This window comes from Phalacrocorax carbo, chromosome 8 (genome assembly GCF_963921805.1).
Source record: "Phalacrocorax carbo chromosome 8, bPhaCar2.1, whole genome shotgun sequence".
NCBI classification, from domain to species: domain Eukaryota; kingdom Metazoa; phylum Chordata; class Aves; order Suliformes; family Phalacrocoracidae; genus Phalacrocorax; species Phalacrocorax carbo.
This window is the reverse complement of record NC_087520.1, coordinates 39,146,013-39,164,302: the sequence shown is the minus strand read 5'-3', so window position 1 is coordinate 39,164,302 and position 18,290 is coordinate 39,146,013. Positions and strand designations below refer to the sequence as shown.

Below are 18,290 nucleotides of genomic sequence, written 5' to 3'. Positions count from 1 at the left end.
AACAAACTTTCCATAATTGCACCCTGATATGATAAAACTTAGTGTCAGTGGTCCTGCTTCAAGATATTGAAGTATGTTACACTGCGTAGGGAAACCTCTGCATCAACAATGCTAAGTCCCCCCTGCTAATACAGAGCATAGCACACCAGGGGTGGTTACTACAGGGTCCCACCCACCCAGGAGTGCCTAACAAATCGCTCACACAGCTGCACGTTTCAGTACACAGTGAAGCGTGGAAAAGGCTCTCATACCAACCAGCACACCAGACACGGAATGTGAGCTGTCGGAGAGGAAAACAAGGAGCTTTGCAAGGGTCTAGTTCAAGATTTAATCAGTCATTTAGAACTAACCCTAAGTTCAGGGTTGATCCATATTTTATCCCAGCAATGTTGGGGCATCAATATAAGTTAACTAAGGGCAGACAGCTGAATCAATAACTGCCTCCGGTTAGTTTTTCACTTGGTCCCTTGTCAGAGGTTGTGGAATTGCACATGAAGCTGATCGGGAACCACTGCAGCTTGTAGCCTGACATTAAACTAGTGCTAATTTTGGTTTACCTCAGAAAGGGAGCTGTAAACCCCTGGAGCTGTTTCACATGGAGCTTAGCTGTCCCACATGCTCTCAGAGAGGCAGGACCAGCAGCTGGGGTCAGCAAGTATTTTAGTGTGTGTGTTTAAGAACTCAGTACCAGGATGTATTTGTTCCTGCTCCTTGGAACTTGAGTTTTCTAACACAGGCTTTCTTTTCTTTCTGTGGAAAGAGTCTGACAGGAAAAGATTTGTACTCTACTGGGGCAAGCACACAACTCACTAGAAATGGATGTATATGGAAAACACAGATTTGGTATTCTGAGAGTTGTTGGCCAAGAGCCTGAGTTAAAACCCGTGCTTTTTGGAGCGTGCGATGTTATGTCCTTTTAAGAACAGACTGAAACTCTGTTTTGAAAGCTTCACCCCCTCGTTCAGTAGTCTCTTTGAGCATTTTACCAATCTGCCAGTAGCTCAGCTGGACTTCACTCCTAAAACCTGAATCACAAAGCTGTCTTTGCAGCTGCTGTGAGACACCACTAGGGTACAGAGGCTTGTTTGTCTAGAATTTGCCTAGAGTACCCGAGAAATAGGTTTCACATTTATGACTAATCTATAGCAACTGAGGAAGCAGGTTTATCTTCTTGTATACAGTGTGTGGGCAGGAGAGTCAGAGAAAAGTCAAAATATGTTGCTGAGAAGACATAAACTCCCAGAGCTACTGTGAGGAAGCAGGAAACGGACCCACACAGGAGGTGCAGAGCCTCACTGAAGTGAGTACCTGGTCTGTGTATGGTCTTGAAACCAGTGTTACAATGTTATTTAGAGTTGTACTTTTTCTTTTATTAGCATAGTTATAGTAATATAATGCAGCCCGGAGAGTGATAATACAGCCCTATACACCTATGTATAGATGTAATTTTTCCAGGGAGAAATTATTCCTCTTTCCATATCAGAATGTGCTGTACAAGTACAAATAGACTCATATCTTTATAGCTGCATCCCGACTAAGATGGGATTGCACTTTATTTACAACAGTGCAGTGGAACTTTTGCATACAGACAAAATCGTAGTTTCTCTTGAAGTGCTTAGTTCACTTCAAAGCACACTTGAAGTGCTTTGCTTGATAAGAAACATCTTGCAAAAGCTATAGCTGCTGTACTGCACAGGCACCTGGTTTTATGTCTCCCATCTCCACAGCCCATTCTGTTTGCTTTCAGACAACTGAACCATTCAGAGCATAAACATCCTTTGGTAAAAGGTTTATTTCAGTTTCCCCACAGAGGCTTTTCAGGGTAAAAAGTCTATTCCCCTCAGAGACAGTTCTACCTTTATATGCTCCTGTGAACTGGCTCAGAAAAACTCTTCACACAGTTGTTTTTTCCTCTCCATTCTCAGCCATCACCGGGTTTGTGGAAAGAACATGCAATTGGGCACAGAGTATGAGAAGTCAGTGTGAGATGAGGACTGGATGCCGGGCCGAGATCCTGAAATAGGTCTGGCTGCAGAAGCCATTTCCCGTTGTGTGGAGTAAGATCCTATGTAGGGAGATCATGTCCTTTACTTATCTCCTGAGGTAGCAGAGCTACAAATAAAACACTACTTGTAAAAAAATATCTTTAAAGAAAATTAATACTTCAGTCTGTTGAAATGTGAACTGCTCACATATTGCTAGTGGACTGGCTATGTTTTACTGAGATCTACAGTCCCCTCCATGCTTCAGAGCTAATTGTGTTGTGGCATGTTTGACCAAATGGGACACTGATGGGCTGTATCTGCTACTGAAATCATGGCAAATTCTTTTTTTGTGGCACCATTTCAGTTGCGGAAAATTCAGCTCAGCACAGGATTTGGAAAAAAAGCTTGTATGTGCCTAACTATTTGCCCCATCTACTCAAGAGTATAAGGAGAAAATGAAAACTGCCCAGAGCTGTTGTCCAGCTAAGGTATTTCAAGTGAGGCAATCCAAAGCGCCAGTAAGACCAACAAAAGTAGATAACACACAGGTTAGTAAAAGATTGATCATCTCCCATGAATCAGTTTTTATGACTGTCTTGGTTGGTAAATGGGATCCACTGGTTGATTTTAATTTATTTCAATTAAATGTAACAATTTTGCAAATCCTGCTAGTCAAGGATTATGTCGTGCTTGGAAAATTACTGTGTGCCTGGTTTCTTTGGCCTTGAAAAGTCTTGCAAAGCCTTCTTAAGGATTTGATCTCAGTCCAACCAGGTATGAGGTGGAATTATGGCTGACATCCCAACACCAAAGTTATTTTGAGGAAATTTGTACAAACAAACAGTGTGTTTAGAAAAGGGAAGGGCTAACCTTATGGTATGTGAGGTTCTGTGAAGCTTATTAATGATGTTTTGGGGTTTTGCAAACAGTTCAAGCTTTTCCCCTGTCATGCTTAATTGCTCTTTTGAAAGGAAATTTTCTAGCTACAAGTGATCTGCTCTGTCTATTAGAATTAAAGGAGGTTCCAGGTTTCCTGCAAAACTGGGCTGCCCACCAGTGACCTGCACTGAAGGTCACTGAGTGTTGAAATGAGGGCATTCATGCCATCTTTAGATATGTGATGCTGCTATCCCAAATGCATGCCTCACCTTGGCACGATGGTGCTGATAATGGGACTGATCAATAAACAGGCTTCTTGAGGTGGTATTTTTCAGTGGAACTGTTTTTCAGTTCCAAACCTAGCTGTTATTACCTACAGGTCTGGTGTTTTTCACTTCCTATGCTGTAAATACAAGCTTCCAAAAAGTGAAGAAATTTTTTATATATATATATACACAAAATATATGTGTACTGAAAAAATGAATCAGGGCAGTATTTTGAGCTTTGGGAATAAGTGGTTTTTTTATCTCTTATTTAGGGTTTTTGTCACAACAGCATCTCACAGCTGGGTCTTGGCAAGCAAAGAGGGGGATAAGGAATTTGCAAGAGGAGCAAAAAGATGTCTTACATCTGTCACACATATTTAAGGCAAATATCATCATCTTGTCTATGGGACCAAACTATCTCACCTGTACTCTTTCATTCTCTTGTAATGGCAGTGAATATAGATTATGGGTTGTAAAGCTGAGAAAATACTGCTTATCAAAGTCAGAATAGATTCAGAAGTCAGAAGACTCACCCGATCTGCATGAAGCAATGTTAGCAAAGCCACTGAACTCTTTTTTTGGTTTCCTATCCAATGCCGCTCTGCACTGATAACCTTGCCTTCTTACAGGGTTCAGATATCTTAAAGGAATGGCACACTTGCTAAATCCTTTTTACTTCAGGCCTTTAGCTGCAAAAATAAGTAGGTGATGAGTGTTTTGCTGACTGTCATTGCCTATTTCTTTAGGCAGAAAGGACACCAAAGAAATAGCTACGTATTTAGGAATAAATGTTTTGATGGCTATGTGAAATGTGCAAGGGGAGCAAACCATAATCCCCCTCAAAACAGACTTTATTTTACAGATCAGCTGACTCTGTGTCATCTCTAAAGATAAGGGACTTTAGGAGAGAATTTAAAGCAGTTTCTTTGCATTCCAGGTGCAAATAGAAGAGTTGAATGGGGTCTATTTAAAAGGCTGCTCCTGCAGACTTGGCAAAGTTTCCATGTTGGGAATTACTGGCAGCAGCTCAGCTTGTTTAGCCCTTGGGATGTGTGTGAGAATGCGTGTCTCTCTCTGTTTTGTAAACACAAACTACCTGTTGTGCTAATTTTTCTCCTGTAATGTGTGCTGCCTTTTTTTCTTCCTGGAAACGATCTGAAAACATCCTAAGCATTTAATTTCTTCCTTTAAATATTTTATTTTTGATCATCAGACTCTCCCTAGTGTGAGGTTTTCCAGCTTCACGTTAACATGATCTCGATAGGTTCTGCTCATCCATACAAGTGCCAGACAAAACCATTTGGACAAAGCCTTGATTTAGGCGCTGTGAGGCTCTCCAGACAGTCTGAATTGCACATTCACAGGTTCATAGCAGGTTACCAACAGTGCAGCTTTGCGTACTGCCAGTAGGGCCGGCCAGAGTGAGGATTACATTTTGGCTTGTGTAGATGTTTGTAGGATTTTCCTATACCAGATGGAAAATCAGACCTTCTCAGGAGTGTGCTCATGTCTCCCTTTGGTGGCTGCACTTCGCTGAGGACTCGAAGGTTCTGCTCAAGGGCCAAGGCCTTCTGCTTTGCCAACCCAGAAACTCGAGTTCGCAGCTCGTGTACGGCCGTCTGGCCTTTGAGGTCCCTAACTCCTGTGCCATGGCCCTTCTACAGAGGTGCTCTCAGAGGCGCTCCCAGTGCTGCTGCCCCTGCCCAGCCGGTGTGGCTGCCCGCTGCCAAGGAGATGCTTCAGCGGGGGCTGCCAGCCTGGCTCGGGGCAAGAAGCCAAACCACGGCTCTGCAGTCCGAGGCTGTCACAGGATCTGCAAACAGCTGACCCTGCTGTACCGTGTCTTAGAAGAGCGCTACCCTCATGCACAGGCATAATCAGCTCGTGCACCAGGCCCCGGGGCTGGAAAACATGTGATGTGGGCCAAGTAAAGCACCGTTCTTTAAAATTTAAAGGAAGTTTTTAGCTGCCTGGTCAGGAAGGAAAAATAGCACCTAAATGTGAATGCTGGAGAGATGTCTGCTTGTCTGAGAAAGCAAACTGAAGCAGTGAGAAGTGGAAAGTGGCCCTGCCTTGCTGGAGGCTGGGGAAGGGGCAGCTGGGGGCAGCGCGTAGCTCCGACCTGGCAAGCCCTACCACCACACCCCACGCACATCCCTGACCCCACGGTGGGATAGAAGTGCAAATCACACATCGCCTACTGGATACTGAGGGTGGAAAAGAAAGAAAATAACCTGTATCGGTGCAATTTTCTTTTAACAGCCCAGTATGTCTGTTGAGAAATAACGTTCGTTTCTGGGAATGCTGCCCTCTTGTGAAAGGTCAACAGTATAACATCCCCTCTACCCTGAGCTCTCCTACCCTTAAGGCTGGGTTTTGATGATACACAGATGAGTTACATGCTCTTACTGTATTAGATGTCATTTCAGACACGGTCCCTGAAATTTTCCTGATTACAACACAGAAATCTGTGAGGGCTTTTTCGAAGTCTTGGTTACTTTTCGCTGCTGAATTCTAGCTCGGGCAGAAAGAACTATGATAAGGTAGCACAGCATCCACCTTTCCTGTTAGCTGCTGTCTCAAAGGATTTGAAATCTTAGTACATGTCTTGGGTGGGTACTGTAGCCAGACTGCAATGCCTGTAGTGAAAACTAGCAAAACACATACTTACCTATCTTTTCTGACATGTTCTGTAACTTGTTTGCTGAGAGCACTGCAGCTATTGGGTATAAAGCCGGCTTGTTAATATCTATAAAATACACTCACTGCACTGCCTTTGCAGATAGACCCTGGCTGAGATGCTGGCAATATTTAATGAGGAGAATTAGCCTGTTTCAGAAATTGTGGGATGTTCCAGCTCCTGCACTACGTGTTTGGTAGAACCCCAGTTTTTAATTAAAAGCTGAAGGGGTCAGCAAGAAGGTAGCTGCAGTTGTAGCTGAGAGAGTGCACTCATCTGACGTTCAGGGAGATTTCAGAAGCAGTGTTGTGGGTCTGGATATGCCATTGTTTGGGAGTCAGAACAGAAGGAATCCACGTTATAGCATTATAACTAGCTAAAAGTGGTTGTTGGTCATGAAAAGGGGGATACAAATCCTCATCTTTTCTTCCTGAAAAGTGAGATTCCTCTGGTAGAGTTGGGGGATGCTGTAAGACATGTATCTCTCTGTGCACTGCTCGGGCTATGTGTGAACCTCATGTCACACTCCTGGATCATCGCCCATCTGCCATGTATTTCCAGCCTGGTGCTGCATCCTCTCGCTGCACCATGACCCAACGAGCCAGGTGTCACCAGAGAACCTGAGCTGTGGGATTAAGCAGCTGAGGATCTGCAAGTGGCAGGGCCACACACCCTGACAAGATATACACTGCTCTGGGAAGCTCTTTAGAGAGGACTTGGAATCACATTATTATTTGCAAACAAGGCATTTGTAAGCAAGATCTGTAAGTAAAGGGAGAAAGAGATTTGTGTGATCCCCTGTAACCTACTACAAAGGCAGCTGATGCTCACGTCCACCCAAAGCCTGAAACCTGGCCTGTACTTTAGTGTCAGAGCTTCTTCCCGGCACATGTTGCTACATATTGTGCATGTATATCTGTTGTGTGACCTTACACACTAGGGAAGGAGTGAGTTCAAAGACTGCATTCGGACTTGAAGTTTTTGAGACAGGAATTTGATTCCTCTGTGGCAACTAGAACAGCAGGAATAAACAGGCTATTTATTCAAATATTTCCAAATAGTACTTTCAAATGGAAAATATTCTGGCATTGGCCAAGTAATTTAAACACTGTGTAAATGTAAGCTTCACAGATTTTTTCATTATTTCATTATTCATTCTGTCATGTACATTCTTACTGCAGTTTATTCTTGTTTCCAGCAGATGTCTTAAGTGCCCTAGGAATGATTAGGAGAGCTCTGATTTTATATTGCTTATCCATCAAAGCAGAAGTGAAAAGACCAGGCTCTTTTCTGTCTGCTTAATACTCAGGATAAATCCATTTTGTTGTATGGCCTTACACCAGTGTTACCCAGTACAGGATTGGGCTCAGTGTGGTTGTACAGTTTCTAGATACTTCATTACAGTAGGAAGAGCAGTTGCAGACAGACACTCGTCAGATCAAACATGTTTGTACAGTTGAAGTTCCAGAAGGAATGGGAGATTGTTTGTACTGGCTTTGTCAATATTGTTTCCTAAAATAATGCTATGGGCTTTGCCCAGATTAAATCAGCTTCATATGAAAAGGTGACATGATTTCACAACTTACATGGACATCTAACTGATTAATTGGCTGATTAATCTTCTAAAGACCTTTGAATCTCAGGATCATTTGTGTTTGACACCACTTCATTACAGTGTGAGAACAAACACGGTAGGCTTGCCTGGATTTGACATTCACTGCCCACGTTCACTCTCAGCGGCCTCTCCAGCCACGCGACAAATCTTTGCAGTTCTCATACCCCTCCCTGCAGGGCCAGGTTCCCCCTGACATGGAGGCCTGCAGATAACATGGACCTGCCAAGTCTCGTGCTTTACCTTGCTCGTCGCCCTGTGCTTCTCCCCCTGCAGCACTGGCAGCTGTACACAGCTGCAGCGCGGCGCTGGCAAGCGCAGGCTCAGGTTGCAGCCATGTGCCGTGGTTCCTTCCCTCTCGCATGCACTAGGCAATCAAGTAGTGGAGAGAGCTGCTATTTTATGTGCTCTCCCTTGCTCAACAGACTTGCACGTTACTGGAAGGCTCTCAGCCCGCAGAAATGGGGAAGTTCCTGTGAGTTAAATTCTTACTAAAGGCAATAGAGTTTTGCCTGCGTAAGGCCAACGGCCCCTGCTCCTTCTCTGGCAATTAATGGCAAAACAGTCAGGGACCGTCTCTCTATGCAGAGGAGAAGTGCTGCCAGGTCACCAAAGCTGGATGTGTACAAATGAGCCCGTAATAACTGTGCAGGACTAGGTCTAAGCTAGTCCAGCCTGCTGAGAAGGCGAGTCTGCCTCCAGATATGAGCTGGCAGGTTTGCAGAGAGCTACATGCTGGTACACAGACCTAACAGCTTGGGTCGTCGTTACTTTGAGGAACTTGGCACTGCACACTGCTGCTTGATATAGATGCTCCCCGGGTTCCAAGCAATGAATGGTCTCCATCAGGGCAGTCCCTTTGCAAGGGATCTAGTGTGACCACGAAACAGAACAGTGGTTTGGAAGAAAGGCTAGCAGATTCATCTCTCAATGCAGAACCTGTCAGACAAGTGCTTGCTTTATATATCCAAGCTTCTTATACTACCTGGCACTTGATGCAGGAGCTTGGCCGGCCTTTGCACGTTGCCTCTGGTAGAGCGGAGGGCCCTGAATCCCCTGGAGCGTCAGAAGCAGCACAGCTGCAAATGCAGAGGAGCAGCTGTAGTCTCTGTGCAAGGATTTTCCATTTTTCTACCTCACTTACTTGCTCCAGTGGCTCCATAAAACCAGTATAAACAAATACTGCATCCTCCAGAAAGATAACTTGGTTTGGAAATGCATATAATGTATTTTAATATGGAGAATTGAGTAAGGATTAAAAAAATCCTCTTTTTCTTCCCCCACCAAAAAAGTTATGAGATCGAAATAAATATTACCCCTTGAATTTTTAATACTGCAGCTATGACTAGGTTCATTTAGAGGACCGATCAACTTGATGCTGTCTGTATCAAAGCCAGTGGTAAAATTCTGTGAGACTCCAGTTTGAGCTGAATTTACCATGTTAATGGGAATAAGGTAGGAAGCTTGCAACAATTATTCTTTTATTATCCTGTTTTGTTGAATGACTAGCAAACAGAACACTGTGTAATAACTTTATACATTGCTGACATGTTGAACAAAATGCAGATCAGAAATCTCATATGAATCATATTATGTACGCTTTATTAAGTTAACCTACAATGCCAGGGAATGCGCTGCAAGACAGACGATATTGAAGTGAGACTAACAATTAATGTGTGAACTGTGAGAACTGGTTAGAGCAAGTGTCACGCAGCGTAGCCAATGGCATCTAACACGTTTAGGTGATCGGTTGCAGACTGATCATTCAGGTGAGGCCTTAAAGACAATTCCATCTGTAAACCTCCTGTCACATGCCTATGCCGAGTCTCTGAGTACTGCTTCTCTCCACACACTGCATAAACACACCACTGATGTACCGGTCCAACATCACTTGGCAATCAGACTTTATTATGGCACTCATTTTTACAGCCCAGTATGCAACACCATTTCCCATCTGAACCTTAGATGGAACAAGCCGGTTCCCCCATGAAGTGAGGATGAGCCAGAACGACAGGATCTGCAGTCTCGTCTGAATCCAGGCACTGCTTGTTGGAAAAGGTTGGGTTTGGGGATCGGGTTGCTCCTTTCCCTGTGATGCCTTGCCAGAGGCACTTACTCAGATGTATGTGGAGAGGATGATCAAGAAAATAGTAGAAAATGCTTATAATGGCCACATTCGGTGTTGGTTCAGGTTCTGAGCTATTGTATTTGATGAGAAAGCAAGGAAAATTTATACTGTTGTCTCAGCTGTGTATATTTCTGTGGGGCTTTGCTGACAGGGTCTCAGCTGGGTATTCAGCATCTCCTTCACTTTGGAGCAGGTATGATCTGAGGCACAGCTTTCAGTCATGGGGGCAAAGCTTCCAGCTCAGCTGCTAAGTTTGATCAGGATTCCTTCAGTAAGTGGAGAATTAAATGCCAGAGACCCATAAGTCCTTAAACCAAAGGGCAATAGTATTGCATTGGACAAGTCACTTAACTTCATTTTTCCTGTCTACAACAGAAATGGTCCAGGAACTCAAAGGGATGCTTTCACAGGACCAGTGAGATACTTGGTGAGTCACAGGAGACTTGCTTTGATTTTTTCTTTTTTTAACAGTGAGAAAATATTCCTAAGATAAAATGCAGACAGTAGAAGGAAAAAACAGCAGCAGAGAAACAGAAACATAATCTGCCAAAGCAAACTGACTTAGAAAAGAAAAACACTTCAGTTGTCAACATCTCTCTTCTGAGTTAGCAACAAAAGAAATGTTTTCTCCTGGAAGCCTCTGGAAAACATCACTGATCTGACACATCCTCCAGGCCACACGATGCCTGTATCACCAGAAGACACCCCCGTCACCATTTAGCTAACTTCACCCACCACCCTTCACAAATATCGTCTGGTTATTAGCTTATCACCTGGCCAGCCCACGGGCCAGCCATTTCAGGGAAAGCACAGAAATCCTTATTATAAATAATGCACCTAGCGTATCTGCCATCTCACTCCGTTCTTCTAGGGCAGCTAAGATGCTGCATCATTTACTGCTGCACTATATAGTGAAACACATCTCTCCATGTGGGAAATGTACTTACAAAGATTACCCAGGAGAAGAGCACAAAATGATTTGTACTGGAACCTGCAGCTTATCAAGAAAATGATGTTTGGCAGCTAACGTCTGGCAGAACGTAGCACATTTCCAGTTCTGGCGGTTGCAGAGGCAGAGCTGCTTCCAGCAGGGCTGCAGGTAGCAGGAGGCTGATTGATGGCAGCTGGGCCTCAGAAGTGGGACCGGCAGAGCCCCCGTGCCTGGTGGGCACCGCAGCTCGCAGGAGCTGTGCGCATGGGTGCTGCAAGTATGTCACAGCTGTAGCTCTGAGAGCAAACCTGCCCCCGGAGAAGCGCTCCCTCCTATTCCCCAGCCCCTCAGCCCTCACATAGATTTTCCTCTGCTATTTTTCCCAGTTCTTTTGGGCTAATTGTAGCATCTCAGCATGGTCACTAAGCAAGGGAAAAAAAAAAAAGAGCTCTTCCAGAGAGATCAAAGCCCTCCTAATCTCAGCAGGAAAACAAGCAGGCCCCCATCCCTGCAGCCCGCCCTCGGTCACAGACCCCATCGACCCAAACCACAGCCCTCTTCCCCTTTTTACAGCTGGCAGCTGCTGCTCCCAAACTAGCGCGTGCCAATGGCATCTCTTAGCCCACCCATTTAATCCCTGGCTGCCCAGTTTGCAGCGTTGTCTAGTGGAGTCTGTACCAAGCATTAAACATCATGAGGGTTCAGAAGCTGCCAGATTAAAGAGTCTTCATTTGTCTTTTTAGGTTACGTTTTAGTTCAGTCAGTTTTAAAGCCTTCACCGACTGTGAAGCCTGTTCCTTTCTAAATGAAAGCTGATCTTAGATGATGGCAGGTATTTGAGTTTTTAAGAGACATGACAATCACTATGAAGGCTGGCAATGCTTGTTCCTGGCTTTTTTTCTCATCTTGCCCCAAACCACCTGTGGAAGAGAAGAAAGGCCCCCATATGTGAAGGGTTAATCTACCTGTGTTAAATCCTCTAGGAGTTTGTATGTCACTCTCTGTGGGGGATGAAAGTGACTACGACCCAGTAGTCTTCAGGAGGTAAAAAATTATTTTTCTTGAAGGGCTACCAGAGAACAACGATGATTATTGAGTATTGCAGGGACTCTAGAAAGCCCACAGAGGTAGGCTGGGACCCCCCCCCATCAAGCCTGGTGAGAGGTGGGGGGCTGTTAGAGTAGCTCTAGGGAGGATACTGACTTCAGCAACAGCAGTGCCAGTGTCAGGCACCCCTTTAGAGAGTAAAAGGCTGCGCCTTTTGAACCTTCCCCTTTTCGGCTTTGCACAGCCCTGGCAGGCTGGGGTGCAGCTGCCCTGTTTACCTTTCAGCTCTGTGTCGATGGGCTGTTGTGCAGCCTGGTGAACATGCGTGGCTTCCTACAGAGAGACAGGAGCTAAACTGAACTCGGAGCACTGAGCACTCTCCCCAAAGTGAGTCAGGTTTCCAGTGATGTGGTCAAAAAGGAGCAAGACCAGAAAGCCTTAGAGGCTGCCACACAGGAGTGCAACAGTCTGGGCAGCGACTAAACCCCATGCCTGTAACAAACCACCCTGCAGCCTCCCTTTCAAGCATACAAATGAATCAACAGGTAACACGCGACAGCTTGTATTCACTTGTTACTCTTGGGCAGAGATATATATGATTCATTCCTCTTCATAGGTTCCTCCTCCAACTCCACCACCTTCCAGTTCCAGCGCAGCATTCTGGTGGCGAGGTGCCCAACACCGCGTTGTTACAAATGGCAAAGATTGAGGCGATGTTCAGAAATACACGACACGCTGCAGAGCTAGTTGACAGAGAGCGCTCAGGTAAACATGAAACGAATGGTTTGCTTGGGATCAACCGAGTGCAATCAATCAGCACGACAGCGCAGACGGAGGAGATAAAGCTACAGGTGCCTTTATGCTCTAACCTGTTCTCTCAAAGGACAACGCTAGGGTGTTTGCCTAGACGTTACAAATTACTTGGAAAAAAAGGTGCCTTGATGCAGTGTCCTGGTTTTGGCTGGGATAGAGTTAATTTTCTTCACTGTAGTTGGTCTAGTGCTGTGTTTTGGGTTTAGTATGAGAATAATGTTGAAAACACAGCGATGTTTTAGTTGTTGCTAAGCAGTGCTTACACTAATCAAGGACTTTTCCAGCTTCCCGTGCTCTGCCAACTGAGGAGGCTGGAGATATGCAAGAAGATGGGAGGAGGCACAGCCAGGACAGCTGACCCAAACGGGCCGAAGGGATATGCCACACCATAGGACATCTTGCTCAGTGTATATATATACATGTATAATCTAGGGGAAAGCTGACTGGGGGCTGCTGCTCGACCTGGGCATCAGGTTGTGAGCAATGGCATTATACATCACATTTTGTATACTCTTTTATCATTAGTTTCCCTTCATTTTCTGTCCTATTTAACCACCTTTACCTCAAAAAAAAAAAAAAAAAAAAAAAGGCTGGGGCAAGAAGAAAGAAAGGGGGACGTTTGGAGTGATGGCGTTTGTCTTCCCAAGTCACCGTTAGGCATGATGGAGCCCTGCTGCCCTGGGGATGGCTGAGCGCCCGCCTGCCCGTGGGGAGGAGGGAATGGATTCCTTGCTTTGCTTTGCTTGTGTGCGCGGCTTTTGCTTTACCTGTTAAACTGTGTTTATCTCAACCCACGAGTTTTCCCACTTCTACCCTTCTGATTCCTTCCCCCGTCCCAGCAGGGGGCAGCGAGCGAGCAGCTGTGCGGGGCTTTGCTGCGGCTGGGGTTACACCACAGCATGCAGACAGCAATTACTGTGTGTTGGTTGTTTTGGCTCTTTCTGCAGTGAAACAAAACACTAGCTCACACCAAGGGATTTAGGCGCTGGCAGGGGAAGAAACTCCTGCACGGCTGTCTAGGAGCTGGAGTTGTGCAGTGTGCTGGCAATCATGGCCATACCAGAAGAACCTTTCCTAACAAAAACCAACCAGGATTAATCACTAAGCTCACAGAAAGTGAGAGGGGAAGCTAAAAAGGAAGACGGGGTGAGACCCGGGGATACTCAGTATACTAGGATGTTTTTTGCACTTGATCTGGCCAGATGCCGGGCAAAGGCAGCCGGCTGCATCCCTGCTTGCCTGGTAGCAGCCTCTGTGTGTTAGACTGTATGACAGGCAAGTATAGATGGCCCAGTGGGAAAGCTGGTGAAAGGCAGAGCTTTATTAGTAATCGCAGAGAGTTTGCAAAAGGCTATGGCTGTTTGCTTTCAGCCTTATCCTGACCCGGTGATTAGGGATGTACTGATAATTATTTGCTTATTAAGACTTGAAAACAGGGCAGAAATTTCCTCTGCTCCTCTTCACAGTCGGCAAGTGTTCATATGAGCCTTTAGATTATAGAGCAGATGCAGTTAACTGCTGATTCAGAACATGTCCTGCATGACCAGAATGAATGAAAGCTAACATTTCATCTTGTTTAGATATTAAACTGAGGTTTATTGAACTATTCCATCTTTTCATGCAGGGAGACCTTTAAAGCCACGTACTCAAGTAGACTTGAAATGACCCGTAAGGTTTGGTAACCGTAATCCATTCTTTGAAAGGAAAGGTGTAAGCCTCCTTGCAGCCTTAAGACCAAGACCCAGGGAGAGTGGGGTTTTAGATTCTATCATGTCCTCCTGCTTTCTCTTAGCTAATTTGGTGGCGGCTGTTTTGGATCCTATTTTAAGATTATTCCCTTAGAGTATCTTCACTTTTGAAAGGAACCGTCTCTCTGAGGATAACTTGTGTGTCAACTCATCTCCCAGTGCAATCTGAGTGCTAAAATTCTGGAAACTAGTTTCTATCTGTATCAAAATACATTTCCCTGAACACATCATGAATGGTGCTTATATCATGTTTTGAATTTCTTAGACTATAACATTCAACATTTTATATCTAAATTGTTAATGCTCTGTAAAGCAGCACACTCAGCCATTTTAATAGCCTTGAGGTACTCTGTAATAATAAAAAAATTCTTTGTATATCCCTCAGTGACCAAAATGGAAAATAAGACCTCAGATTTTTCTCTTAACCAATTCCAAGTCAGTTCCCTAATGACCATAATATTAGAATAAAACATGTAAGCCAGGATAATGCTATGCTCAATATTTTATTTATATTTTTATGTAAACATAATTTGCTTTGTAGGCACAATATAACAAAAGCTCTAAAGCAACAAATACAATTAAACAGTGTTTCAGTTCATTTCAATCAGGCTTAAGTTAAATGAGAAGCTTTCACAGTTCCTTTAAGGCAAATTGAGAAATAATTTGTTTCACTTGAAGAAACCATCCAATTGTCTTAGAGTTGTTCAAACAACACTGTCAGTAGTAAGCACAAACCTTCATTTTTACTGCAGTAAGACTTGGTCAGTAACCAGCCTCAGCATGGTCATTTTGGATAGCATGCCCTCCACCACGGCAGGCGCCATACTACTGTTTGCGGTATTCTAAACGGTTCTTAGGGCTTGTGGGCCAAATTCTGCTAGCACAGATCCTGCTCCCAGAACAGATACCTGAAAAATTTCCCTTCATTTCAGTAGTAACCTTCATATACGCCATATTAATACCAGTAAAACACAGAGTTGAGTTTAGCTTGCTGATGGTAATACTCATCTGTGTTGCACTTGGGTAGACCCAGAAGTATTCCTTTGTACTCACTGCAATTACCCGGTATTCTCCTGATCAGAAAATGGCCCTAAAATTCGTATGAATTAGCATGAAGAGTATTTTTGCCTTGCTAACAAAACCAGAAAGAACTAGCCAAAATTATTTCATTTGATTGTTGTCCCCATGGTGTCTGTGGCCACAACCAAGATCACCCATCGTTATTTGTCTCAAAGGGTAATTTAACTGTAGAGCCAACCATACTGCGGTTTATAACAGAAGAACGGATTTGCTATTCTGCTTGCCCTACTAATTTAAGGCCTTGAGAATGCCACTTTACTGCCAGCTCGAAGGTCACCAGCAATATTGCTCACTTTGGCGTCAAATCAAAATTCCTAGTTATGTTAAGGTTTGTTGCAGGACAACATCATTACACTAACTGCAAAACAAAATCGGGCATGTTTCCTACGGTTGTCAGCTTATGAGTCGTGAAAACTTAACGGCCTTTCTTAAAAGCCCAATTGGCAAGCCCAGAACGCGGACAACTCTCACCGAATATATTGTTTTTCTGTGGATAAAGTCACTGTTTGGGCCTGATATGGCACTGGAAGTGTAGGCAAGTCCAGCTGGAAAAGAAAATCAACTACAGTGAAGTTCTGCATCTAGAGAAAACGGAAGTTCTGGTTCGATTAATATTTCAAAAGCTTTTTTGGCATTTTTCTCCACAGTTATTTCTTCTCATTATTTTTGAATTTGTTTAACCCAAGGGAAACTCCTTCAGAATGAACATTCTGCACAATTATCTGGTATTAGAACAGCAACTTCATAAGTACAGTGTAAAGAGATGGACATTAATACTCAGGCAGCAAGATGAAACAAAGAGAAAAAACAAGAGAGAATCTTCTAAAACCACACATAAAAGTCATCCAGACCCACAAGTCCTTTCACTCTGAGAAAAGCCCGAGAAGTCCTCCCTTGCCGCTCGTCTATGTAAGTTTTTAACTTCTATCACTATGGGATGCTTGTAGATTTAGGTGAACAGCTAGCCATGCCTGGGGAAATACTTTGTTTTGAAAAAAATACACTAATTCAAAGATACCTGGCATTATACAAGGTCTCAGACATTCCTTTAGCATTCCTACTGTAGGTGATTGCAGTTGTTTTAAAACAATTGTTTTAACAAGACAGTTGAAGACCTGAGTAGCTGCTGCTTGGACAGGTGAAAGACATGGACAAGATATTTATTTTTGTCATGTTTAGATATAGTTTCCACTAGTGGGAGGTAGATAAGACTAGCTGGTCTTTGAATACTTGATCCTCCAAATAATTACAAACATAACTGTACACACGGAGCAGAGCTTTTGACAGAACTTCTCACCTAGATAAAGTTATCCCTGTGCACAATTTCTGATGGGGTTAAGGCCTAAAACTCATTTTTAACAGGGTTAACTTCTGTAGGAGTTCAGCTCCAGCGTGATAGTTGATCAACATGGTAGCAATTTCCGAGCAGTAACTCCAGTAACAAATTTCTTTCCACATACTGATGAGTGATCCTTACCAATACAATTTTAAAAAGAAATATAAAATTGGTTTGGATTTTGGACACAGATGGGTCAATGTGTCCTCAGCAGACGTTGATCTGTCAATAACAACGCTAACTGCTACAGGCAGTTAAAGTTCCAGGTCTAAAAAGAGAGGCTCACTGACCTTTTTCTTCACCTGTAACGTACGGGGTGATAGTCAGACCAACAGGAAAGCATGACAATTGGCACTTTGAATGAAGTGTTTAATTACTGGTGCTGATGACTAATGTGATTACACAATACTAATCAAAGTCTCTCAATTAACGACTTCTGGAACAATTTCAGATTCCACCATTCTAAATGAGGTATTTTTGAAAATGAAGATAGGATTGCTTATAAAATGATAAAGCATGACTGAGGAAAACAGAAACTAATCTTTTTTGCAACTTTTATCTGTGGTTTATAAAAGGAAAACTATTTTAACACCGAAAATCCACAAAATTAAACTCCTCCCCCCAGTTACTAGAATCTTCCAGAAAGCAAATGGGGAATTTATTTTTGTTACTGTTTCCAACTTGCAAAAAAAGACCAAACCCCCCCAGTAACTTTATGCAAGATGTTGGAATTCGCATGAGAAAGATGCCCATCTAAAATTACACAGTAAGTTAATAAGGCTTTTAAACCGGAACAGAAAAATCCGTGGGACTCCTACGGGGAAATTGGGTATTACACAGGAATGTCATAATACTGCACTGGATGACAATGGCACTTGAGTTCAAAACAACAATGATCAACAGCTCATAGCTCAGCTGACTGCAGACAAATACAACACACACTGTACTACAGCATTTGTTCACTGATGCACAGAATAGATTTCCCAGTCTTGTTCCCTTCTACTTCATCAATCTTTCTGCTTCTGCCACCTCTGGCTGTTACTGGATGAATGGCATGCGCTCTTTATTCTCATTGTCCCCTTCATGGTCTTCTTCCTCTTCTCCAGCCTCACTTGTCTCTGTGCTGTCGTTGGCCATCTGTAGGATGAAAGATGAAGGACATCAGAGCACCTTTCATGTTGTTTTATTCATTCTTATTTCAGTCAGATTCATTGGATAAAGTGACTTTTAAAAATGAAAGACGACATGGTTGCAACACGAAGAGAAACATTCTGTCCGTGCAGAACTTTTGCTGGCACTACCCCGCTTCCAGCTGAAGTCGCAAGCTGTTCCCTCACGGCCTACAGCCGGATGATGCTACAGAAAGCTGCTTTGTAGGACAGCTGCACAAGCTGCCTCTGATCTCTGCACTTGTAGCAAACTGACACTAAGGCTCTCAGGAAACAGGACCGCGTAGGAAGGTTACAGAATGCGTGAGACCTCTGGTTTACAACAACTCCTGTATCTGCTCTTCCCAAAACAGGTAACGCTGTTCTTCAACGCCAGCCAAGGGGTGGGATCTGGCCCCACATGAGGCGTAGTGTCATGAACACTCACAGAGCAGTTCTTTTATATAAAAAACAATGAAACTTCATGGAGCAGTGGATATGTGGATACTGGCAGAATATACCCATGAGAGTGCAAATCTTGGATCATACAGGAGTGGGGAGAAACTGCAATTCCATGTTTTATTGAAGATGCCTGTACAGGTGGTGGGCAGTTGCAGAAACTTATAGTTCAGGAGAG

At 43.8% G+C, this 18,290-nt stretch overlaps 1 protein-coding gene across 2 annotated transcripts in view; it reads right to left on the bottom strand.

The window, feature by feature from the left end:
- Positions 1–14,573: 14,573 nt before the first annotated feature.
- Positions 14,574–18,290, bottom strand: part of VAT1L (vesicle amine transport 1 like) — a 64,063-nt gene continuing 60,346 nt past the window's right edge. For both annotated transcript variants that reach the window (XM_064459618.1, XM_064459619.1), the window contains exon 9: positions 14,574–17,642. In XM_064459618.1, coding sequence (XP_064315688.1) covers positions 17,544–17,642 — 99 coding nt within the window. In that variant the 3' untranslated portion in view covers positions 14,574–17,543. The remainder of the gene's footprint in view (positions 17,643–18,290) is intronic.